General features: G+C 42.3%; 1 protein-coding gene across 1 annotated transcript in view; it reads right to left on the reverse strand.

The window, feature by feature from the left end:
• The window catches only part of LAMC1 (laminin subunit gamma 1), a 179983-nt gene that overhangs the window by 76862 nt on the left and 76106 nt on the right, over positions 1–27015 (reverse strand). Inside the window, 1 exon segment of the mRNA XM_032226394.1 lies at positions 10141–10445. Within this exon segment, the coding sequence (XP_032082285.1) occupies positions 10141–10445 (305 nt within the window).

Consider the following 27015-nt stretch of genomic DNA (forward strand, 5'->3'; position numbering starts at 1 on the left):
TTCCCTTTTAGTAAAAGATACTATTGAAGACCCAAACATTACGTGACATCACCTATAGCCAGAAGGTACTGGTATCTTTTCCCCAAAGAATCCCAATTTATCATGAAATATGTTGAAACTGATATAAGCAAATAGCACGCAACGTTCTTTATTTTATAGTCCCTAGAGCAGATGCTTTGCTTTTGATGTACCATATTGTATAATTTAACATGTTTGAGTTTACTCAACTAGGAAACAACGCCAAATTAAGTTCATAATCCAACATACATAGTCCATGGTTCTCGTCAGTTTTTCTAATAGGGCTCTTGGGTTAAACGGCTACTTAAATAAAGCGTGACCTGACAAATGCGCGCACGACAAAAACGCGCCGACAAAAACGCGGCGAGAACACTGCTACATCATAAACGCGCCCACAACAACGCACCAACAAAACCGTGCCCACAAAAGCGTGATTTAAGTTAAGGCAAGGGTTAGGTTCAGGGTTAGGATTATTAGGTTGTTATTAGTTGTTTGTTGAAGGCACGCTTTTGTCGGTGCGCTGTTGTTGGCGCGCTTCTGTGCTGATTTGTTGGCGTGATTTCGACCTCGTGGTTTTCTCGCCGCGGTTTCGTCGGCGCGCTTTTGTCGAGCGCGCATTTGTCAGTGAACCAAATAAAGAAGTATCATCTCTTCTGACCGATGATATAACTAACAAAAACAGATAACACTTTTTTGTGTCTGTGTGAGATCATACAAGCCAGCAATGGGCTATTTTATTGTCTTCCTGTGGTTTCCAAATCTCTGTTGCACAATTGAGCATCTTCAATAACAGTGCAGTTTACAAAATAAAGCTAATATTGTATATGAAATTAAGTTTGTTCAAAAGAAAGTCATTATTCAAACCTTTGCAGCAATGTATATCAGATCTCCAACTATCATCCAGACCATCAATTCTTTAATACAAGTTCAACCCTGAGCTACAAATATTCTCCTTTATTAGTACAAGTTGCATAAATATACAATGCGCTGTAAATACTCAATAATTTTAAATCCACACAAGTACAGCACATAGATATCAGAATCTGTACTTCCACTGACATACAATACTCCAAGCGTCCTTAAATTTTTGAATATCTTGTTCAGTACATTCTAATAATTGTTTTTAATAGCCATTTGCAAATTTTGTAAAGAATATGATGCCTCTTTCCCTGTATTACTATTACTCCAAGGGGATCTAAAGAACTTAGTGCTGTCAGCCAACAACTATTCTGTTTACTAAATGAAATGTTTCTATATACACACAGACATACAGAGGCAGAGGAACCCCCAGCCTAAAACTGCTGTTTTGAAATATCATGTAACATGAATTAATTCATCAGAAATGCATGCTATGTGTGTGGGAGGAAACGTGTCTACACATTTTTGGAAAAATTATTTTCAGTGAAGATTTGTGATATTATCTGGACTTTAAAGGATTAGCAGCAGAAAGATCAATTGGGCTCCATAACAAAATGGGAACCTCTACATATTTGGAATATTAGAACATCTTGAAAAGTTAACTTGCTATCAATTTTGAAAACGTGATTGTGAAAGTATGTATATACTGAATTTTCTATGCTCAAAGCCCAATTTTGTCCACTTTTTGCTTTCTGGGCCAAAAAAAATCAAACAAGGGACACAGAGCATGAAATAAAAGGAAGAAATTATTAGCTTGTGCAGTGTTAATTTTTATAATTTACAAGCTGGATTTCAGTAAGCCTCGGACACAGATACTCTGCGCTCCAAACAATTACTTAGAAGTAATTGCCCAGCTCAACAAGCAGAATCTTCAAATTTAGGTGATTCACGCATCAAAACTTTCCTCTTACTTGCATTGACATAAAGTGAAAAGTGGATCTCCAATTTAAGTATGTTGATATTATTTTCATGCGTGGCACGACAAAACCGCGCTCCACTAAAGCGCGCCCGATTAAACCGCGTCGCTGACGTCATCAGCAGGGCGACAACAGCGACCGCGGAGAAAAAAGGGTGCTTTAAATAGCGCTTTGAAAGCAAGCCGATTCAAGTTAAGGTAAGGGTTAGGTTTAGGGTTAGCTTTAGGGTTAGGTTAAGGGTTAGAGTTAGGTTTAGGTTAAGGGTTAGGGTTAGGTTTAGGGTTAGGTAAGGGTTAGGATTAGGTTTAGCGTTAGGTTTAGGTTAGGTTTAGGGTTAGGTTTAGAGTTAGGTTAAGGGTTAGGTTTAGGGTTAGGTTTAGGATTAGGTTTGGGGTTAGGTTTAGCGTTTTTAGGGAGGGGGGTTTTTTTTTTTTTTGATTTTTTTTAGTTTTTTTGTTTTTAGGTTTTTTAATTTTAGCTTTAGCGTTTACAGCGTGCTTTTTTCGTCGCGCTGTGATGACGTCAGCTAGCGGTTTCGTCGAGCGCGCTTTAGTCGAACACGGTTTTGTGGTGGAACCATTTTCATGCAAATCTGAAGCTTGTGAACACTGGATTATTTGAATATGGGATCTCACATCCTATAATGTGGACTTCAGACTAACTGGGACATATGAAGAGAAAAACCCAGGTTCATCCTGTTCAGTGTTATTCACTTTTTTTTTTTCATTCTGTGCAGAATGAATTTTCCTGGAAGTTCCATGAAGGCACATATTTTATAGCAGTGACAGTGAACATTCCAAAGATATTTTTGAAGAGGGGCTTACATCCGAAGATACTTTAATTCTTGTTAGGAACTATTATCTGCATTGTTGAAAGATGCTTCAGTGGAGGTGCAGAGCCGAGGTGGCGCAGTGGTTAAATGCAGCACTGCAGGCTACTTCAGCTGACTGCTATCTGCAGTTCGGCTGTTCAAATCTCACCGGCTCAGGGTTGACTCAGCCTTCCATCCTTCCGAGGTGGGTGAAATGAGGACCCGAATTGTTGTTGGGGCGATATGCTGACTCTGTAAACCGCTTAGAGAGGGCTGAAAGCCCTATGAAGCGGTATATAAGTCTAACTGCTATTGCTATAACTAAGTGGTACAGTTTAATAAGGGACAAATTGAGGGCCATGTGACAGGTGTTACCCAGAGTCTGCTAAAAGAGACAGTGATGGTTGGGTTTCTAGTGGAACAGGACAAATTTCCCCATGGAGCATGATTATTTTCTGTCTCTTGAATAAATACAGGCCTTAATCATCCTGGTGGCTGGAAATGAATGGAAAGGCTTTGCAGCCCAAACGATGCTATAAAAAGGAACTAGCAATAGCAATAGCAATAGCAGTTAGACTTATATACCGCTTCATAGGGCTTTCAGCCGTCTCTAAGCGGTTTACAGAGTCAGCATATCGCCCCCACAGTCTGGGTCCTCATTTCACCACCTCGGAAGGATGGAAGGCTGAGTCACCTTGAGCCGGTGAGATTAGAACTGCTGAACTGCAGATAGCAGTCAGCTGAAGTGGCCTGCAGTACTGCACCCTAACCACTGCGCCACCTCGGCTCCTAGGAGACAGTCTAAGATTCAAAACTTCCACGTTATCTTTCAGTAGATATTGGGCTTGAATGATGTTGTGTTTGGACCAATTTTTTTTTCTAGTTAGATTTTAGGGTGAGGGCAGAAGAAACGATTGACTTTTACTCTGGAGGTGCCAAGGACTAAAATGGCTGTTAAACTCTACCGGCATAATCCATTGAGCTAGACTTTGGACCTCACAAGATTGATGCAATGTGGGACTTAGGTAGGCAAATTCCTTAGCCTCTGCATATAGGGAGGGTGAGATAGTCATTATTCTTATGTAAGAGCCGAGATGGCGCAGTGGTTAGGGTGCAGTACTGCAGGCCACTTCAGCTGACTGTTATTTGCAGTTCAGCGGTTCTAATCTCACCGGCTCAAGGTTGACTCAGCCTTCCATCCTTCCGAGGTGGTGTGAAATGAGGACCCGGATTGTTGGGGGCGATATGCTGACTCTGTAACGCTTAGAGAGGGCTGAAAGCCTATGAAGCGGTATATAAGTCTAACTGCTATGCTATTATTCTTATGCCCCCTATGGATGGTGGGTTGGAAATGACCTGGTTAGTATGACTTGGATGAGCTTTTCTGTAATTCAGTCCAGTTTGCTCTGAGTCATTTACGGTTATTAACTCAACGAGGTAGTCCAGAGAAGGACAGCCCGGAGTACAAACTCTACCTTTCTTATAAGATTAGATTAACAGAATTTTGCAAGATCTCCCTACTCCTCTCCCATTAAACCTAGTGAGGGTTGTATTCCACATCCTGTCTCCTTCTGTAAGTTAACTTTTACATGCCACTTGTCCAATCTACATCTCTCCCTCCTGTCTCCCAACATCTTTCTCTACCAGGGGTGGGTTTCTCGCCCCGTTCCAAGTGGTTCGGTTGGAACGGGGCCGGCGGCGTCCTCGTGCACGCGCGCAGTGCACGCATGCGTACTAGCGTATGTGCGATGCTCCAGCTGCTCCTGGAGGATCGCGCAGGCGCTGTATGCTTCCTGCGCATGCGTGGAAACGCAAAACTTGTCAAAACCGGGTAAGGAGCGCGGGCGGGCGGGTGGGCCCTTCGCCGTTCCCGGAAGTTACTTACTTCCGGGTTCGCCGACCAACCGGTTCGTGGGGACCGCCGCGAACCGGTTGAAACACACCCCTGTTTCCTACATACCGTTACAGTGGTTCAGAGATCTGCTTTGGGTTTAATGAGGAATGAGTGAAGTCTGTAGAGATGCTGTCATCCAGGTCATGGTTGTCCTTTGGGAGAACCATGGCCTGGATGACTGAGAATCTCTAGACTTTTGGGTCTACAATTTGGGATAAACATCTTTGAATGGCGTGGGGGTAGGAAAAATTGCAGACTACAGGAACCAGGAGATCCTGAGGACATAGATAAACCTCCAAGTGCTTCAACGACCCTCTAAAATAGGGGTGTCAAACTTTCAGTGTCCCATTGTCGTCACCCTTTTCCCTCAAAAAAGAGGATGAAAATCTGGGTGCGTCTTATACACTGAATACAGCATTTTTTGCCTCCCCAAGTCCTGCCCTCTTCACCAACATGGCTGTGTGTAGCCTTATTGAGGCTTTCAGAGAGGTCCTGGGGGCTGGGGAGGGCAGAAATGAGCAAAAAATTTGTTCAATTTTGCCCCCTCCTAGCCCCCAGGAGCACTCTCTAAGCCTCCATAAAGCTGTGTATGCAATTTACCTTCACAAAAAAACGGGGCAGTTTTCACAAAAAACAGGCTGTTTTTTGCTTGTTCTTGGGCCCCCCAGGAGCACTCTGCAAGCCCACCCAAGGCTATTCATTCCTTTTTTGGGGGGAGAGACGGGCCTGTTTTTGCGAAAAATGGGCCATTTTTGGGAGGTTTGCAGAGTGCAAAAACTCCCCCCCCCTTTTCTCTTTAACTGATTGATGAGAATTACACTGATCAAGTGCTGTGCCAGCAGAAACAAAGTCTTAGGTTGCTGCAGATTGTCAGTGATTTTCTTCTCCAGCATATGGATAAATACACCTGGAAACATTTACCTACCTATTGTATTTCTCTCCCTCTCTCCCTATATTACCTAACTACCTTCTCTCTCTCCCTACCCTATCTACTGTATTTCTCTCTCTTTCTCCCTCTCCCTACCAACCTACCTATCTCTCCTCTTTCCCTACCTATCTACTGTATTTCTCTCCCTCCCTCCCCCCCACTCATGCCCTTGTGACCTCAAGACTGGACTACTGCAATGCGCTCTACATGGGGCAGCCCTTGAAGAGCATTCGTAGACTCCAACTTGTCTAGAATGCAGCCGCGCGAGCGATTGTGGGTGCACCACGGTACACCCATGTTACACCTATCCTCCGCGAGCTGCACTGGCTGCCTATTGGTCTCCGGATACGCTTCAAGGTGCTAGTCGTCACTTATAAAGCCCTACATGGTATTGGACCTGGGTACTTGAGAGACCGCCTCCTGCCAATCACCTCCCAAAGACCTATTAGATCCCACAAACTAGGCCTCCTCCGAATTCCATCTGCCGTCCAATGCCGATTGTCGACCACACGGAGGAGGGCCTTCTCTGTGGCTGCTCCGGCCCTCTGGAACGATCTCCCCGTGGAGATTCGGACCCTCCCTACCCTTCAGGCTTTCCGTAAAGCCATTAAGACCTGGCTGTTCCGGCAGGCCTGGGGCTGTTGAGTTCCATCCCCACTCGATTGGTGTGTTTGTTGAAACCTTTAAACTGGCTCTGTATTGTTGTTTGTCTTGTTTTTCTTTCCTTTGTATTGTTCCCCTCCCTTCCGGTTTGTTCGCCGCCCTGAGCCCTGGGGTATAGGGCGGCATACAAGTTGAATAAAACCTAAACCTAAACCTCTACTTACCTACTTACCTACCTACATTCTCTGTCTCTCCTACCTACCTACTGCATTCTCTCTCTCTCTATTTCTCTCTCTATCCCTTTATCTACCTACCTACCCTCTCCCTCCCTCCCTCCCTACTGTATTTGTATCTCTTTCTCTCCCTCTCTATCCCTCTAATCCACCTACCTACTTTTTTAAAAAAAAATTGCCTCTTCAAAACCTTGGTGCATCTTATACTCCGGTGCATCTTATACTCCAAAAAATACGATAGATGTCCAGCTTGAATTTCTGCTGTTTCTCAGAACAAAAAACAACTAACATGCTTTTAGTAAAACCGAACAATCACTGCATAACAGCATTTGTGTTCACAGTCTCTCACACTCTTCCTGTTCACTTCATGTAGAATAGATTTAAAACTATGTTAACAATAACTTAAAATGGAAGTTAAGGGATCCCATGAGAGAAAACAAACATCATAACAATTCAGTGCAAAACTTTTTTTCCCTTAAAAGGGAAACTCTGGTTTCCTCATTAGAGGTGTGAATCATTATAAATTTAACTAGCTAAAGTTGGCACTGGTTTTCTCCTACAAAAATGCTAGAAGCTGGACTATGGACCAGAGGAGCAATCAAAACATTCTCCTAGTTTTACTCCTAGTCTTGTTCTGAATTCACTTAAATATATGCACTCACTATCTAGTACAAGTAAAGAATTGTGACCTCTAGCCCAGACTGGTATGTTCTTAATCTAAAATCTTTTGTTCAATGTTAAAAGTAGCTTACAGAACCTTCTGAAGGCAGCATTTGTTATACTTTTCTTGTTTCAAGTTTCAAGTTTATTAGAATTTGTATGCCGCTTGTATGCCATAGGGACTCTGGGCGGCGCACAACAGACAAGAAACATTTAAAATTAAAAAATAATAGAAAAAAATACAGTATTAAAATTCACATCACCCATTTCATCTAAGCGGGGCTGGATATCAATCAACAGCCCCAGGCCTGCCGGAACAGCCAGGTCTTGACGGCTTTACAGAAGGCCGGGAGAGTGGGGAGGGTCCAGATCTCTGCAGGTAGATCATTCCACAGGGCCGGCGCAGCAACAGAGAAGGCCCTCCCCCGGGGAGTCGCCAGCCGCATTGTCCGGTTGACGGCACCCGGAGAGGCCCAACCTGTGCGATCTTGCTGGTCATTGGGAGGTAAGTGGCAGGAAGCGGGTAGCCAGGTCCTAAACCATGAAGGGCTTTAAAAGTAACGACTAGCACTTGAAGTGCGTCCGGAGACCAATAGGAAGCCAGTGCAGCTCGCAGAGGATAGGTGTAATATGGGTGTATCTAGATACACCCCATATCGCTCGCTCGGCCTGCGTTCTGGACCAGCTGTAGTCTTCGAACACTCTTCAGGGGCAGCCCCTGAAGATAACAAAAGTTGTCTTCCTGCATATGCATGCATATAGCCTCTCCACTCTTCGTACACACATCCTTACATGAATGTATGTCATACAGCAGATGCTGAAGTCATTAAGTGAACACATAATTTGTTCTGGGGCACTTTTGTTGGGAGAGCAGAGGTACATATCAATAAATTGCAATCACAGATTGTGAGCTGCTGCAAATGGCCGTAAATACGGATTGGTTGCTTGAGTGTCCAAAATGTGGTCATGTGACTACATAAAGATTGGGGGGGAGGCCACTGGAACTTCAAATCTGGGGTTATAAGTACCTTTTCGGTGGCGCCTCTTGTAAATTGAGGACCTGACTGAATAAATAGGAACCTGCACACAGAGAGAAGGAAGTTAACGCTTCCTCCTCCATCTTGATTTCCTCCCTATTGGGGGTGGGATTCTACTGGTTCAGGCGAACCGGTAGCTCCGACTATCAGCTGAGGGCGAACCGGTTTGCTCCGACTTTCAGCTGGGCCTACTTGCCCGCCCCTGCACTATACTCACCTATATTTCCGTTTTGGAAGCCCAGCTGATAGGCGCGGCAGAGTGGCTTGCCGCTCCTCAGCTGTTTTCCTGTGAACTTGTGCATGCATTCACAGCGTGCGTCATGCATGTCAGTGCGCGTCAGTAAACTTGTTGTTAAACCGGTAGGATCCCACCCCTGTTCCCTATGTATATTATACAATAATACATAGCAGAGTTGGAAGGGACCTTGGAGGTCTTCTAGTCCAACCCCTTGCCTAGGCAGGAAACCCTATTACCGTTTCAGACAAATGGCTATCCAACATCTTCTTAAAGACTTCCAGTGTTGGGCATTCACAGCTTCTGGAGGGCAACTTCTGTTCCACTGATAATTGTCTGACTGTCAGGAAATTTCTCCTCAGTTCTAAGTTGCTTCTCTTCTTAATTAGTTTCCACTCATGCTTCTTGTTCTGTCATCAGGTGCCCTGGAGAATAGTTTGACTCCCTCTTCTTTGGGGCAACCCCTGAGATATTGGAAGACTGCTATCATGTCTCCCCTAGTCCTTCTTTTCATTAAACTAGACATACCCAGTTCCTGCAATCATTCCTCATATGTTTTAGCCTCCAGTCCCCTAATCTTCTTTGTTGTTTTTCTCTGCATTCTTTCTAAAGTCTCCACATCTTTTTTACATCGTGGTGACCAAAACTGAATGCAGGATTCCAAGTGTGGCCTTTCCAAGGCATTATAAAGTGGCATTAACACTTCACGTGATCTTGATTCTATCCCTCTATTTATGCAGCCTAGAACTGTGTTGCTTTTTTGGCAGCTCCTGCACACTGCTGGCTCATATTTAAATGGTTGTCCACTAGGATTCCAAGATCCCTCTCACAGTTACTACTATTGAGCAGGTACCACCTATACTGTACTTGTGCATTTTGTTTTTCTTGCCTAAATGTAGAACCTTACTTTTTCACCATTGAATATCATTTTGTTAGATACTGCCCAATGTTCAAGTTTGTCAAGATCCTTCTGTATCTTGAGCCTATCTTCTGGAGTGTTGGCTATTCTGCCATCTTGATGCATCTGAAAATTTGATGAGTTCCCCATTTATCCCCTCATCCAGATCATTGATGTTGAAGAGTACTGGGCCTAAAACAGAGCCTTGGGCTACTCCACTGCATACCTCCCTCCATGTAGATGCAGTTCCATTGAGGACTACACGTTGAGTGCAGTTGGTCAGCCAGTTACGAATCCATCTGGTGGTGATGCTGTCCAACCCACATTCTTCTCCTTTATCTAGTAGTAGGTTATGGTCTACCTTATCAAATGCCTTGCTGAAGTCCAAGTAAATTATATCGACGGCATTCCTCTGGTCCACTAATTTCGTCACTTTGTCACATATTACCTTTGGCAACCATGTCAAGTACATTTTGGGAAAAGATTTATAGGAAGGGATGGCAAGAAAGTATGATCCCTCTCCTTGCATTCCTAATCAGGTGGGAAAAAAATGGGGAGAAAATGAGTTTGTGGGGGCCACTGAAAATCTCTTGATATTATCCCCTGGCTGACCATGTATTAACTAAGCATGTTAATAGTCTATATAGCAGTGTTTTTCAACCTTTTTTGTGCAAAGGCACACTTTTTTCATGAAAAAAATCACGAGGCACACCACCATTAGAAAATGTTAAAAAAATTTAACTCTGTGCCTATATTGACTATATATAAAGTAATTTTCCCACGGCACACCTTACACTATGTCACGGCACACTAGTGCGCCGCAGCACAGTGGTTGAAAAACACTGCTATATAGGACCCACTCTGAAAGAATGAAAGGTGTCATGTTTCCTAAGAAAAAAAGAGAATGATGAGATTTTTGGCATGACATGGAAATTAAGAAATAAAACGCATCCGTCTTAATCTTTGATCCGATTCCAAGTTTTCTTACCTGCAAGACAGGACTGTTATCAAAGTTATAAGCGCTGGGCCTTCCCTCCAGTGTTGAGAAGGCCACATTGCCACCGGTGAGTGGTGAGATGTCGCTGAACTCGTCTGTACAAACGGCCTGCTGTTCATCTTCCCAACTCTTGACAAAACCTCGATTGACCTTGTGGTATGTTTTCTCACAGGAGCCGCTGTAATATTGGTAGGGCACCCACGGGCCATCTTCCCGAGTGCGCTTGTAAAGGGCAAAGCTCTCTGGGCGGCTGGTATGGAACTTGAGGCGTACGTAGGTGATATCGAAGGACTTTCCTACAAAGAAGAAAAGAAAAAAAAGATATTGGCAACGCAGTCAAAGCCGTTCAAAGTTATTTTTGCTTGATCGTAATATGTGGTTTTGTGGTAAATATGACTATTGTTAATTTGCCCTCCTTTGTTTATTGTTATTATCTTGGAAGCCTTACTGGCAAAGAAGAAATATGAACATTTTGAAAATAAAGCATGTAGGCAAGCACAAATGTTGTAGTACCTAGATAAGAGTGGTTATTTTTGCACTGGATTTTTTAAAAAACTTTTGGTAGGCATACGGCCTGGGAGAACCCGTGACACGACAAAAGCGTGCACAACAAAAGCCTGCCGACAAAACCGCGACGCTAAAACCGCGACGTCATCAACGCACCGACAACAACACGCCGACAACAGCGCGCTGACAACAGCACATTGACAGAAGCGCAATTTAAGTTAAGGTAAGGGTTAGGTTTAGGGTTAGGGTTCGTTTTAGGTTCAGGTTTACAGCGTGCTTGTTGGCGCGCTGTTATCGGCGTGATTCAGCGCTCATTCGTTGGTGTGTTTTAGAACTCGCGGTTTTGTCACCACGGTTTAGTCGGGCGCGCTTTTGTCGGTCGCCCTTTTGTCGGTGAACCGGGAGAACATCACCTGGAAATCCTTGTTCAAGCTTCATTTCAATCTTAAGTTGTATGTTGCCCGAAAAGTCTGACTAATCTATCAGTTTTATATCTGTATATCTCGTGGGCTTGACATTTATTTATTTAAAGCAGGTACTGTAAAAAAAAAACTGTCAAGATAATATTTGTGAACACTTTGACTATTTTATTTAAATGCTACTTTTTTTCCCAGTTTACTATAAGGGGGGGGGGGGGGGAGAAGATTCCCACAAACTCAACTCATGTACAACAATGTTCCCTCTAAAAAAATTTGCAGTGTGAGCGGAAAAGTATAGTGTTTGAGCGGCATATTTTCATGCCTGAGCACCTGAATTTTTTTCACAGATGTCACCTAAGACAACAACAAAATCAGTGTTATTTGAAACTCAAAGTTATGTTTATTCAAGGGACCCGCTTAATTTAAAAAGTGTTATATAATATCAGTATCACTTCTAATACTGCAAGTCTGCAATATTAAAATACTTGTATAGGGGATCCCCTGGATCCCCCGAAGAGGGATCTCCAGCCATTATGCAAAGAAAGCCCAGGAGTGCAAAAATTAGCGCCGGGAGCAGAGAGTGGCCTCTCATCTAACGGGAAGCATGACATTGAAAATAGCAATAGCAGTTAGACTTATATACTGCTTCATAGGGCTTTCAGCCCTCTCTAAGCAGTTTACAGAGCCAGCATATCGCCCCCACAGTCTGGGTCCTCATTTCACCCACCTCAGAAGGATGGAAGGATGAGTCAACCTTGAGCCGGTGAGATTAGAACCGCTGAACTGCAGATAACAGTCAGCTGAAGTGGCCTGCAGTACTGCACCCTAACCACTGCGCCACCTCGGCTCTTTTTCACTGCGTGACGGTTGTAAACTGCTGCGCGGTGTTTTCATGTTATGTGCGCGGCCGCGCAGGTGCGCACCTTAGAGGGAACAGCGATGTACAGTTGAACTCAATGCTGCTGACATTAGAAGAATAAAGTCTACTCTTCTCTAATGTATATCCTTCCATAGGAGATAAATATACTGTACTCCCTTCTCTTTCACTTTCCCCACAGCCCACAGATGATATGAAAAATGCTGAAGCTGAGCCAGAGAAATGGTGCAATCAGCCACCTGGTGTTACAATTGGCATCTCAGTCACTTCCTCATTTCATTGTATTGAAGGGATCAAGGAAATATTTTAACAAGCTAAAACCTAACCATCCTAGGAAGGAAAAAGCAGAGGAAGCTTCTTTGACATTATGTCTTCGTGGATAATGAAATAAATAATGGCACGGGGTTTACAAGCCTTATTAAGACATAAAATATGAGTATGCACCCCACTCCTTTCCCATAGTGATGTAAAAAAAAAATTCCATTGCCACCACTCTGGATTTTTTCAGTGGCTGGCGTATCTCCAAATATAGCTAATAAATGTCACATAAACTATTACGAGGGAGTCTCTTTCCAGGGAACGTGCGTCACTTCAAAACTTCTCTTTTATCAAACGGGTTTGTTCAATGTTCTCCTTCTGATAAACTTTTCTGTATATTGTGTAGCAAATCCCGGAACTATGAAGATTATCCAAGAAGTAACCTCGCATTCCTCAGCTGTTTTGAGATTTACAGCTCCTGTAATCATGATCATTAGCAAAAACCAGCTAGTACAAATGAGAATTGCACTCCCAAGTATCTGCATTCCAGTCTTCTAATCTAAGTTTTTGGGAAATTCTTGCAAGCCTCCAAAATTGCAACTATTACTCCAGAGTTTAAAAGTTGTCTGAAATTTCCACCTACTGTTTTGTATTTTTTTTAAAAAAACTCTTACTTGAACAAATGTAGACGATTCTTACCTAATTTAAGAAATCAATAGAAAAGCTCTTTTTAAAGCCCATTAAAGCACAAATGCTACCTTGATGTACAATTCTCACCCACATAAACTGAGAATGTTTGTAAAAGGGTCCTCATCTTTTTATATCTTAAGGGGCACCTTAAGATCGTTGTGTCAAATATTTTTTTGGGTGGGGGTGGTGTTATATGCACAAAACACTGTTACCTTCCCACGGAAGTGGTACCTATTTATCTACTTGCATTTGCACGCTTTCAAACAGTTAGGTGCGCAGGAGCTGGAGCAAGTTGTGGCAGTAATCACCCCGTCACGTAGCGCTTGGGTCTCGAACTGTCAACCTTCTACTTAACAAGCCCAATGTCTTGGAAATATCGGGAGGGGACTGGCTTGAATGTGCTGTGCACCAGGAGTAGAACTTACGAGCAGGCAGGAATAGAAAAAGAAGATATTGGGAAGATTGGTGTATAACCAATGCAGGTGTGAGGCGGAAGGGAGAAGGGAATGAAACACATCAGCCTGGCCAGCTTGTTCTGTCAGATCTTCCTATTTTGTTTTCCCCAACCATGCAACTACCTTAAACATTGAGTTTCCGCTCCACTGAACCATCACCACCCCTAAACAGTTCAAAAGAAAACTGTGAACCATTTCTGTGTTTATTTTGAGCCCCTCTCCAAAACCCATTTCCCATTTCAGCCCCTACTGGAAACTCTCCGTGACAATGGAAAATATTGTAAGGAAGAAGCTGAGGAGAATTGCCTCTTAATAAATTTTGTGTGGATGTTCCAAGAGATATGGCTAAGAAGCTGAGCTTGTCAATCAGAAGGTTCGGCAGTTCGAATCCCTAGTGCCGTGTAATGGAGGGAGCTCCCGCTACTTGTCCCAGCTTCTGCCAACCTAGCCAAGTGTAGGGGGAACCTTTTTTTACTTTTATTATTCCAAGAGATTCTTCAGCAAGAAAACCAACAAAAGATAAGAGTACTACTTATTCCGAGGTGGCGCAGTGGTTAAGAGTGCAGCACTGCAGGCTACTTCAGCTGACTGCAGTTCTGCAGTTCGGCGGTTCAAATCTCACCGGCTCAGGGTTGATTCAGCCTTCCATCCTTCCGAGGTGGGTGAAATGAGGACCCGGATTGTTGTTGGGGGCAATATGCTGACTCTGTAAACCGCTTAGAGAGGGCTGAAAGCCCTATGAAGCGGTATATAAGTCTAACTGCTATTGCTATTCAAGAGCCAAGCTGAATTTGCAACACACTTTGGAGTGAATTCTCACTCCAACGAGGTCTCTTCTCAGCTATAAGAAACATACAGTGCAGAAGGAACAAAATTTGGGTACAGCGATGAGGAGAAGGAATCCAGCATTCACTTTAAGCAGATAAAACCAGTGTCACTAATTCTACAAAAGTCCACTGATATAGCATGAAGATTTTTGCAGCTTAAGGATCTACGCACAAAAGCATCCCCCCCCCCTTTAAAAGGAAGTTTAAGAAACCCAAGGGAAAGAAAACCACACACAGACAAGACCCACCCTTTTCTAAACTGTAAATAAAACGAGCATTCCTCAGCTTTGCTGTTCAAGAAGACTGGCACGTCTGTTAAAGAAACACTTTCAGAAATTCTCAGCAATGCCCTGACAGCCTTCTTATTACATAGTAATAGTGAGAAAGGACTGTGCTTATTGTTTGCAAGCTTTGCCATGATGGAAAGCTCGGCTGGCTGCAACTAGGAAACATTTTTAGTCAATCAAGACAAAAGGCGTCTAGCTATTCACAATCCGGTAGCCATCCACTCCAGCATGGCCTGAATCCTAGGAACATAAGGGAAAATGAACTTGTAAAAGCAGTTAAGAACAACGGGGAGAAGGAACCCCCGGGGAGTCAGAAATGTTTAACGAGAATTACAACAGTGGGAAGAGTAATAAAAGTGCTTCAGAAAATCCACCTTCCATCTCAATCTTCCTTGGCTGGGAGAAAAATTTCCCAGAACAAGGTATACCAGCTGCACACCAGCTGTTACTGTTTCACATCGTACAGGGAAGAATGCATGCATGCATGCCCGCATACACACACTCATATCCAACCAAGGACTTCTGCAATCAAGCAACAGAGAGTAGGGGTGGGAGAGGGAGGGAGGGAGAGAGAGAGAGAGAGAGAGAGAGAGAGAGACAGACAGACAGACTTGGGGTGAAGGGGGGGAGGGAGGGATGTATATTAGGCTTGACGGGGGGGGGGGTGTAAGATTTTAAGGTTCCACCACAAATCCACGAAGCCCTTATCCACGGAGACATAAACGCAAAGACTAATTCGCACCGTTCTAAGCGCTAAGGAAAAACGCGACCCTACCGCGATGACATAATCGCGGAGGACAAATCGGCGCATTCCCAAGCACTCAGTACCCTAAACCTAACCCTAACCCTAAACCTAACCCTAAAACAAACCCCTAAACCTAATCCTAACTCTTACCTTAATTGAAATCGGCTTTCTGCTGCGTCGCCGTTTTAAAGCGCCCTTCTGTTGCCGCGCTGTTGTCGCAGCGGTGATGATGCGCGGTGATGACGTCGCGGCTTTAGCGACGCGCTTATGTCTCCGCGGATAAGGGCTTCGCGGTTTTGTCGTGCCACGAGATTTTAATGTAATATGATTGCACATGTATACTATCTTCTCTTATTTTTTCTTTAAAACTAAGATATGTTAAGTATATTGATATGGAAGCATAAATACCATCAACACAGAATGGAGTTTGCTCAGAAGCAGAAATACACCAATGAGAGGAAGAGTGGGAAACAGAAGAGAGAAGAAAGATAGGAAGAGAGGGATAGGAGAGAGGGCAAGGGGGGAAGATGAGGAGGATGAGGAGGAGTGGAATGTAGAGAGAGGAGAAGGAGAAAGGAAGGGGAAGTAGAGCAGAAAAGGATGATGGAGGGAAGAAAGGAGGGAGGAGAGAGGTAGAAGAAAGAGGTGTATGGAGAGCAGAAGAGCTAATAATGGGTTTTTATCTTTCTGGGCGTTGATGACAAGAGGAACTGATGTAATTACTACTTAATACAATAGGATATTGGCTATGTAATAGTATACATGTGATTGTATGTTATGAAAATGGAAAATAAAAAAGTATATTTCAAGAGACAGACAGACAGACAGACAGACAGACACAGACAGACAGACAGAGACCGTCCTGCATCTTAAGCCATAGTGTATATATGTATATACTATCCATACGTTACAGAACTACCAATCATGCCTGATTTTAATAACACAAATGTTCAAACTAGGATCAACCAATAAATCCAACTCCAGACCCAGAACAGGAATTCTAATTAATTGAAGGATCTATGAGAGATAGCTGTTTTAAGTCAACATTTTAACATATCCCACGCAATGGAGCCATCCCTTCCCTAACAGAGGTATTTCATAAATCATGAAACGATTTATTTGTGCATTGCAATATTATCCCACAAGTGGCATCTTTCCCTATTTACGCAGTGATGCTGGCACACCGACATAACAATTCAAGTATGCAACGCACGTATCCCTTGATCACTTTTGAGCACCCCTGATATTAACAAGAATTTGTTTTTCCCAAAAAGGGTTTTAGCAAAAGACCAAGGATTCCTTTCAAAAGAACTACCACAGCAAGCGTTCAGATGCAAAACCCCAATTCACACAGAGCTGCGCTTTGCAGGAAGTGTGATACAGCATTTCCTAGCATGATGGGAGATCCATCCAAAGAAGGCCATTCCCAGAATTACCTGCCAGCACTGCCTTGTTACTTAGCATACAGATTTGCAACGGAGAAAGAGAAGAAATACTGTAGTTTTTCACCTGTAACTGTATCTACAGGTATTTTGGGTTCACCCTAGGATCTTGTAGCAGGATATAATAATTAACGCAAACTTCACTAACCCGTTTGCAATGTTCTGAGCTTCCTGACAGTTTACCAGTAATACAATACGCAGAAGAAAGTCGATTTTACACATATCTCCCTTCCCCTCCCTTTACAATGGCAGCAAAATAAGCTGTCACTTCAAATACCGTGACACAATAACCAGGGTATGCATACAAATTATATTCATACTCTCGGTCAGTTGTTTTCTTATACAAAAGTACACAGTTGTTATGTGTGGACTACGTGTAAGAGCAAATTACTCATTCTAGATTAACCTCTTTGTGTAAGATATACCACAATGTGTAGGAGATAGGAATTACATATAGTAATGGGTAAAATGAGGACCCGGATTGTTGTTGGGGGAGATATGCTGACTCTGTAAACCGCTTAGAGAGGGCTGAAAGCCCTATGAAGCGGTATATAAGTCTAACTGCTATTGCTATTTAATCACCATACCAAACCACCTCTCTGCGAAAGGAAGACAGAAGACTGTGGCTTAAGGCTTATAACAGGCATAGGATCATCAAATCAAACACTGCATTATTTATTTTTATTTACTTCATTGTTATGCTGCCAATTCCTGAAGGCCCTGGGCAGATAACAATTGTACCACAAAATTAAACAACATGCACAAACAAGAACTAGACACAAAGAAAGAAAGAAAAAACATAAAGACCAGAAAATAAGAAAGGCTTGTGTTCACAAACTCCATCTTCAATCACAACATAATCACTGGGAGCCAGTGCAGCTCGCGGAGGATAGGTGTAACATGGGCGTATCTAGGTACACTCATTATCGCTCGCGTGGTTGCATTCTGGACCAACTGCAGTCTCCGAACACTCTTCAAGGGCAGCCCCATGTAGAGTGCAAACTAGCTAGAGGAAACTATGTCCAAAAGCAAAAATACCTACTTTTTGATCTGAAAAATAAATAAAAAAATATAAAACATTTGAAAAGTTGGTGCGATGCCAACCGAACTGAGCACAATTCACAACAGTTTACTAAAATTAATTAAGAATCTAAGAATTCATAGAAGATTTCCCTGCCTCTTTTTCCAATAGTAGCCTCTAAAAAAACCTGCCCCCAAAGACTGGCTGGCCTCCAGAGGAAGAGAACATCAGAATCCCCCCAAAAATAAATAAACAAGTAAGCAAACTATGAAACCCACTGGAAGTTGCAAGAGTAGAGAAAAGAAATCGGATTAATAATAAGAACCTCTTTATGCCTTCTCCTCTCCTTGATCAGGATAAAGTTGATGCCCCTTAAGCAAAAAGAAGTAAGAGAAATGGGAATTTTGATATCAGGAACAAGGAGAGAATTCAGTCTTTGTTTTTATACAAAGCAGTAAAAGTAATAAATGAGATTGATAAAAATTTATTTATTTATTTATTAGACTTATATACTGCTTCATAGGGCTTTCAGCCCTCTCTAAGCGGTTTACAAATTTTTTAGCAAATTGAGTCAGCAACTTGCCCCCACAGTCCAGGTCCTCATTTCACCCACTTTGGAAGGATGGAAGGCTGAGTCAACCTTGAGCCGGTGAGATTAGAACCACTGAACTGCAGATAACAATAGCAATAGCAATAGCAGTTAGACTTATATACCGCTTTATAGGACTTTCAGCCCTCTCTAAGCGGTTTACAGAGTCAGCATATCGCCCCCACAGTCCGGGTCCTCATTTCACCCACCTCGGAAGGATGGAAGACTGAGTCGACCTTGAGCCGGTGAGATTAGAACCACTGAACTGCAAATAACAATAGAAATAGCAATAGCAGTTAGACTTATATACCGCTTCATAGGGCTTTCAGCCCTCTCTAAGCGGTTTACAGAGTCAGAACATTGCCCCCATAGTCCGGGTCCTCATTTCACCCACCTCGGAAGGATGGAAGGCTGAGTCAACCTTGAGCCGGTGAGATTTGAACCGCTGAACTGCAGATCACAGTCAGCTAAAGTGGCCTGCAGTACTGCACCCTAACCACTGCAACACCTCGGCTCTAGTTGAGTTCTTCTCTGCAACCCCTTTGTTCAGTGAATGCTATTTTTCTCCAATCCCTCTTCAAATATTACCATTTCCATGAAGCCCTGATAAAAGTGATTTTGGATGTTTGTGTGTGTATTTGTATTTGTATTTGTATTTGTATTTTATTAAATTTATATGCCGCCCTTTTCCCTGGGGGGACTCAGGGCGGCTTACAACTTAAAAAGGGAAGGGGGAGAAACAAACTTTGGACATATAGAACAATACAATTTTAAGAACACAACATTCATACCATTCGGGCGGGTTACAATCCGTGTGTTTGTGTGTGTATGCATGCATGCATGCATGTATGTATGTATGAATGAATGCCTGCTTTATCCCTTCCTTCACTTTCTCTCTTATTTGTACATTGTAAGCTCCTTGAAATACAAACACCTTATTCTTGAAATATGCTAACTATGATTGATGTTACCAAAAACAATCTGAATACCAACCATGCTTATTTCATTCTAAGAGCCAAGGTGGCGCAGTGGTTAAATGCAGCACTGCAGGCTACTGCTAGATCAGCAGGTCAGCGGTTCAAATCTCACCGGCTCAGGGTTGACTCAGCCTTCCATCCTTCCGAGGTGGGTAAAATGAGGACCCAGATTGTTGGGGGCAATATGCTGACTCTCTGTAAACCGCTTAGAGAGGCCTGAAAGGCCTATGAAGCGGTATATAAGTCTACTGCTATTATTCTGCAAAACTGTTCACCATAACATGAAATTTAAATGACCTGTTAAGCATAGACATTTCCCATGGTTAAAAGTAAAAAGCATGGAAAGATTTGCAAAGTTATCTTAAAAATCACCCTGACACACTATTGTTTTGTATGTCAACTATGGAAGCCGGAGTAACACGAATGCTCCCAGCTGTGCTATGTTGCTGAAAGACTGCAGGGAAGGATCATTGAGAAAGCGATTTTCTTTTCCGATATGCACAACGGGACCTTGGGAAAAAGTGAACAAAATTAATGATGCTAGAATGCTTTGAAGTCTGCTCCTCAGCCATCACTGATGACAAGAGCCTGCTTTGCACTCCCACCCAAATCTCGCACAATTCAAAAAAGGAGGGAAGATAGAAGAGGGGCATGTACTGACTTTACAATGGTAGAGACTAACTTGGTTCTGCACCTAATAACGGCGGCAAGACTGTTGGTGGCGCAATACTGGAAGAAGGAAGACTTGCCTGCAACTCAAGAATGGACATTGAAAGTTACAAACTTAGCCGAGATGGCAAAAATATCGGCATATCTTAAAGATCACTCAAATGAGGGATATAAACGAGACTGGAAAAAATGGATTGATTATATGCAAAACAAATATGGGACTAAGAAATTACAGATAGCCTATGCTTAAGATTAGGAATAATCTAAACTGTTCATAGCTAGTGCAACAGGAAGAAGCTGAGTTCAATGCAGAGATGTTATTAACTTCTTTTTTTAAAATTTCCTTTGTCTTAATATATTTTAGACTGTGTTTGTTAAAAATCTATACCGTTTACGGGCTCTGGGAAGTCGGGGGGGGAAGGGAGGTGGGGTGTTAGGGGGGAGACGGGGATACATAGTATGTGTTAGACTTTAAAGTAACGCGACTGCACTTGTATACTGTTGCTCTTTAATTCCACTGTAAAAATAGGACAAGCTGAATATATTAATAGATAGTAGAAATACACCGAAGGGAGGAGTAGAGGGATAGAAGAAAGAGGGGTAGAGAGGGTGGGAGAGATGACGGGAGCGAGGGGGAGAAGGAAGGGAGGGAGTGTATCGGGAGAGAGGAGTGGTAGAAGGGGAGGGGAAGGAGGGTAGAGGGGAATGATGGAGGGAAGATGGAAAGTTGGAGGGGGGCGAAAGAAAGGGTGTATGAAGGGTCGAAGAGGTACGTTGGGTTTCTATTTTGGGGGGTACTGCTGATAAGAGGAATGGCTGTGTTTATTGTTTAATGTTATATGGCCCCGGTTATGCACAGTATATATGTGACTGTACGAAAATGAAAATGGAAAATAAAAACACATTTATAAATAATAAAAAAAAGAAGAGGGGCAGTCAAATAGAGGGAGGCAAAAGTAAGAATTTGACCAAGACATCTCCGCTAGTGGGTTATATAGAAAATATACTTTCCTTATAGATCATCTTCTGAAAAGAATGTTCATTCATTAAATATTTCTATTCCTTTGGTACAGAACAGACATAATCCTGGATATAAGTATATATATCTACAAATTGATCGGCTATTATTAATTGGTTATCACTCCAGATTGGCTTGGAATTCATTGCTCAGTACTGTAACCAGGAGCCTAAAAACTGGGGAAAGTTTTATCCAAATAACTGATCCTTCAGTAAAATGAATTCCTATTCAATGTTCTAAAATTAATTGCTTCCGTGCTTTAAGTGCCAAAGAAAACTATTTTCATTTGAGCCACCCCACGGTGGGTCATTGCCAAATTGTGAGGTTAACTAAGGTTAACTTAGTTAACCTTAATACAACCCGCGGGAGAAAAGATTCATCCAGAAGCTCTCTAATAGGTCTTTTGGGAAGATTTTTTAAAGCAGGAAACCAGAGTCAACCTCATTACAGGCTGCAGGTCTTCACTACACAAACACACACACACACACACATACATGCATGCATGCATACATACATATACATGCATATATATATGTGTGTGTGTGTGTGTGTGTGTGTGTATATATGTATATGTATGTATGTATGTATGTATATATATATATATATATATATATATATATATATATATATATACATACATACATACATACATACATACACATATAGTTTTTTTTGTGCTGATAAATAAATAAAGGGAGACTAGTATAGATTTATTTCAAGCTATTTAGCTCTCATCAGCTAGCCATAACCTTACTGGGATTTGAACCTGGGCTACATTACATACTAGGCAGAGATCTTAGCCATTAGGCCACAGGCTCTTATCCGTTATCAGCGAAGCCAGGGTGAAAGGTATCTATTAGATTTTTGGCTAAGATCTCTGGCTAAGATCTCTGCCTAGTATGTAATATAGCCCAGGTTCAAATCCCAGTAAGGGTATGGCTAGCTGATGAGAGCTAAATAGCTTGAAATAGTCTCCCTTTATTTATTTATCAGCATATATATATATATATATATATATATATATATATATATAGATAGATAGATAGATAGATAGATAGATAGATAGATAGATAGATAGATAGATAGATAGATAGATAGATATTAGATTTTTACAACCTCTGGTAAGCCCCAATTATGGGAGGAAGCTAACTGCTTCCATCATCTGTCAATCGGCTCGTCACAAGAGTCCATCACGACAGAAACCCAATGTTTTTTACTGTTGCCTTTGTTATATTTGTGTGTTTGTTTGTTTTTTAACAAACAAGCCTAATGGCTAAGAAGTCTGCCTAGTATGTGATATAGCCCAGGTTCAAATCCCGGTAAGGGTATGGCTAGCTGATGAGAGCTAAATAGCTTGAAATAGATCTATACTAGTCTCCCTTTATTTATTTATCAGCATATATATATATATATATATATATATATATATATATATATATATATATATATATATATATATATATATATATATATATACACATACATACATACATACATACATACATACATACATACATACACATACACACACACACACACACACACATATATATATATAACAAAGGCAACAGTAAAAATATTGGGTTTCTGTTGTGATGGACTCTTGTGACGAGCCAATTGACAGATGATGGAAGCAGTTAGCTTCCTCCCATAATTGGGGCTTACCAGGGGTTGTAAAAATCTAATATATATATATATATATATATGATTTTGCCAAGAAACACTGCTTCTACCTGGAAAACCTAACTTGACATTTGTCATCCATGCTTCACTGTGCATGCTTGACAGTTAGTTATGTGGGGAGGGAGAATGCCCTTGAATAATGAAACTTTAAGGCCAGGCTAATTTCCTGCCTATGTACAGTATGTGCAAGTACAGAATGTTGCTGGCAGCAAGGACCTGACTCAGATGTCCCTCTATTATACAACGAATAGGTGCTAAAACAATCAACACCTACCCCTTTTCAGTTTATACAAATTTTTTTACAAAGCAAGAAATTGGTTTCAAAAGAGTCAGCAAAACTGGAAGCACAGGTATTAGATCTGAAGAGATGTTGACATCTTATAAAGGTAAAGGTTCCCCTCGCACCTATGTGCTAATCGTTCCCAATTCCAGGGAGCAGTGCTCATCTCCGTTTCAAAGCCAAAAAGCCAGGCGTCTCCATGTCATGTGGTCAGCATGACTAAATGCCGAATGTGCATGGAACACTGTTACCTTCCCACCAAAGTGGTCCCTATTTTTCTACTTGCATTTTTACATGCTTTCGAAGTGCTAGGTTGCCGGAAGCTGGGACAAGTAATGGGAGCTCACTCCGTTACGCGGCACTAGGGATTCGAACCACCGAACTGCCGACCTTTCTGATCAACAAGCTCAGCATCTTAGCCACTAAGTCACCGCGTCTCTTATGACATCTTATACTAATCAGCAAATTGATGATCGCTGAGCTTCTGGGCAAAGACAATCTCCTATATGAAAAATATTTTACTTGCTATAGGAAAAGATCCTTTCCACAAAAGGATCCAAGGATCTTGGTAACTATTCATCAACATATACATTAGGTAGCAAAATAGATGGAGAAGCCAGGATGAATCAGTGATAAGGTACATTCTAGGCATGTGCAAAACTCCGATTTATGAAATATACTAGAGAATGCCAGAATATTATGGTTTCAGTTGTCCAAAGACAGCATTTTCCACATGGAAAATTTCTATTTAGGCATTATCCCTTGAATATCTTGAACCATCCCTGGTATATAGTGAAGCAGCGTGACCCGACAAGTGCGCGCACAACAAAAGCGCGCCGACGAAACTGCGGCGAGAAAACCACGACATCATAAACGCACCCACAATAACGCACCGACATAACCGCGCCCACAAAAGCGTGATTTAAGTTAAGGTAAGGATTAGGGTTAGGTTCAGGATTAGGTTTAGGGTTAGATTTAGGTTTAGAGTTAGGGTTAGGGATATTAGGTTGTTATTAGTTCTTTGTTGAAGGAGTGCTTTTGTTGGTGCGCTGTTGTCGGTGTGCTTCTGCGCTAATTTGTCGGCGTGATTTCGACCTTGCGGTTTTCTCGCCGCGGTTTCGTCGGCGCGCTTTTGCCGAGCGTGCATTTGTCGGTGAACCGTGAAGCAGAACATTTTCTTTAGAAACCACAGAATAATCCCCTGAAATGCAGGACCTGGAAGAGAAATAATAAGTTTCAATGGAGGAGCAGAATATTTCGGAGCCCTCGGGAACCTTACTTTCCCGAACTAGTGAATATTGTACATTCTTGATATCCTGTGATAAAGTCAATTCACTGCGTATTAGAGAATGGGACGGAAGTTGGAATATAAAGCACCTGGAAGACTAGACTAAAGGAATATTCAAAGATACACTCTGTGTCTCTTATGGCAAAAAAGGAGGCATCTTCATACAAGATTGAAGGGCATGCAGGACTAAAGTCTGCACCGCAAGATTACAGAGGGAAGGAAGTAGACCAGGTATTGTGGTTTAACTATGGTGTCGTATAGGCTTATCAGTCATCCCAATGAATGACATAGTAGATAACTATGATGCTTAAATGGAAGAGGATGAAAAAGAATACATGAAACCGATGATCAAAGGACATACTGTATATACTCGAGTATAAGCCTAGTTTTTCAGCCCACTTTTTGGGCTGAAAAAAGCCGCCTCGGCTTATACTCGAGTCAGTGAAAAATTTGCCCGAAATGGAGGAGAAAAAGGGGCGGGGCCATGCCGCTGGGTGACACTCGTGAATGGCCCAGTGCCCCTGTGAGTTTCCCCTCCCTCTGTGTCAGTTTGCCGCGCAGCGCGCACCGCACCATCCCCCCTCCTCACGTTCTAATGTAATGCAGGGCTGTCTTACGATTCCCCTTCCTCCCCCTCCTGCCGCTCTGCAACGATGTCCCACCTCCTCCTTGTTATGGCAAGCAGCCACATAGCTATGTCCCACCTCCTCTGGTACAGTGATCCAATGATAGGAATCACTGTGCCGTGTGTCATAGGAGGCGGGACATCGCTCCCGCGGCTGCACGGGACATCATCATCACAGCGGGACATCAGCATCATGAGGTGAGTGAAGTATTTCATTGAATACACCGCTAGTTTACTGTTTTTCTTTGAAATAAATATTCAAAAACATTATTGGTATCTATTTTTATTTTTGAAATTTACCGGTAGCTGCTGCATTTCCCACCCTAGGCTTATACTCGAGTCAATAACTTTTCCAGTTTTTTGTGGTAAAATTAGGTGCCTCGGCTTATATTCGGGTCGGCCTATACTCGAGTATATACGGTAATAGTCAGTATTATGCATCATGTGCAATTTTGGGAGCATAGGGGAATTATCCAGACCATGAAAAGACTGATGACAAGAGGCTCATTATTCAAACCTTAGAAAAGATTTATGGCTCATATGAGGATGAAGAATGGAAGGAAACCAAAGAGAGAGGCATTCTCCAAAGGCAGAATGGTTGCTAGGGAAGCTTGTTTTGGTCCAATAATCACAATCCTTAGCGCAGAGGGAGAGTAAGGAGAACAATCTATTATGTGTTCTCCTCTCTAAAACTGAGTCTCAAGTTTGAGGAGCTTCAAATAAGAATATGTAGCCCAAATCCAACAGCAGCCTTACTGGTAGAATCAAAGATGGGAACAATTTCTATGGTGACACATCAGCAACTGCAGAATTGGGGAGATTGGGTTCTGAGAAACACCCTTGTGTCTCTTTTTCTTCTGATTAGAACTGATTATGAGGGGGGGGGGTTTCTTTCAGAAGATTTGGGGTGGGTAAGCGATTTCCTCGGTACCAGATTAGAAGCCGAAACGTGGTTGAAACAAGGCTCCTATCAACTTTTATGACCCAGAAAAAAACTTTGGGGTGAAGATAAAAGCTAGGAACTTCACGCGAGGATAAATTTCTGCAGCTCTGAAAATTATTTTTGGGAGTATAAGACGCATAGTGACCTGTAAAAGAGAAGAACCATTGCATCAAACTTGTTTGATAAATGCCTGCCAATGCTTAAGACGGTCTATTGTGTGAGCTTCCTCAAATCACAAGAGATTAAAGTTTTGAGAAAAGAAATGTGTTACTGTAGTGCTGTGATTATAGAATGGGGCTTTCAAAGCCAGAAGGGTTGGACAAGGGTAACCTGCCCCCAATTTCCCTCCACATGCCACATAGGAAGTAAGTCAAGTAACGGAATATTATGCACACAAAGTAGATTGAAACTAAGTTAAACAGAACAAAGTGGAGAAAGTAAGACTTTCAAATAATAGTCACATTTCTGAGAACTAACATACTTTCAATGTGATGGTCCAAAACGACAGATTAAGCAGAAGATGTGCCTAGTCATGGATACTATGCCGAAGGCAGGACTACTATAAAGGTATGCAAATTTATAGAAGTATATGTGAACTTCAGTGGTGGGTTTCAAAAATCGTTCGAACCTACTCTGTGGGTGTGGCCTCCTTTGTGGGAGTGGCTTGCCGCCCATGTGACCGGATGGGAGTGGCTTGGCGCCCATGTGACCGGATATGAAGATGCCGACGACACTTGTCAGAACCACCTTAAATTACCTCGCACACAGCACTGGCATGCATAAGAATAGGATGTAAACTTGTTTTTTAAAAGGCATCTTTGGTTTGCGTTAAAACAACTTCAACACACGCAATGTTCTGATCGCACCACAAACGCAGTAGTCATCCTTACCTTTCACAGAGGCCCTGAGTTTTATAAATAGGAGCATGATAGTGTAGAATAATCACATCTAAGGACCAGTGATGGGTTTCAAAAATTTTTGGAGCCTCTTCTGTAGGTGTGGCCTGCTTTCTGGGTCCACTGGTGTACAAATGTTAATAAAAAAAAAAACTTCTTCTAAACGGTTCGGTAGATTTGATGAACCGGTTCTACCGAATAGGTGCGAACTGGTAGGAACCCACCTCTGGTGAACTTCCAAAGAACACAATGAAGGTCTTATAAGTAGAATTGCACAATATTTCAATAAATATATCAAGGGTGCACTTAAGTGAGTGGTATGGAAGTAAAAGTACTGAATACCTGCACGTATGTTTAATTTTCCCCCCAT

This window comes from Thamnophis elegans, chromosome 11, assembly GCF_009769535.1.
Source record: "Thamnophis elegans isolate rThaEle1 chromosome 11, rThaEle1.pri, whole genome shotgun sequence".
In the NCBI taxonomy this organism is placed as follows: Eukaryota; Metazoa; Chordata; class Lepidosauria; order Squamata; family Colubridae; genus Thamnophis; species Thamnophis elegans.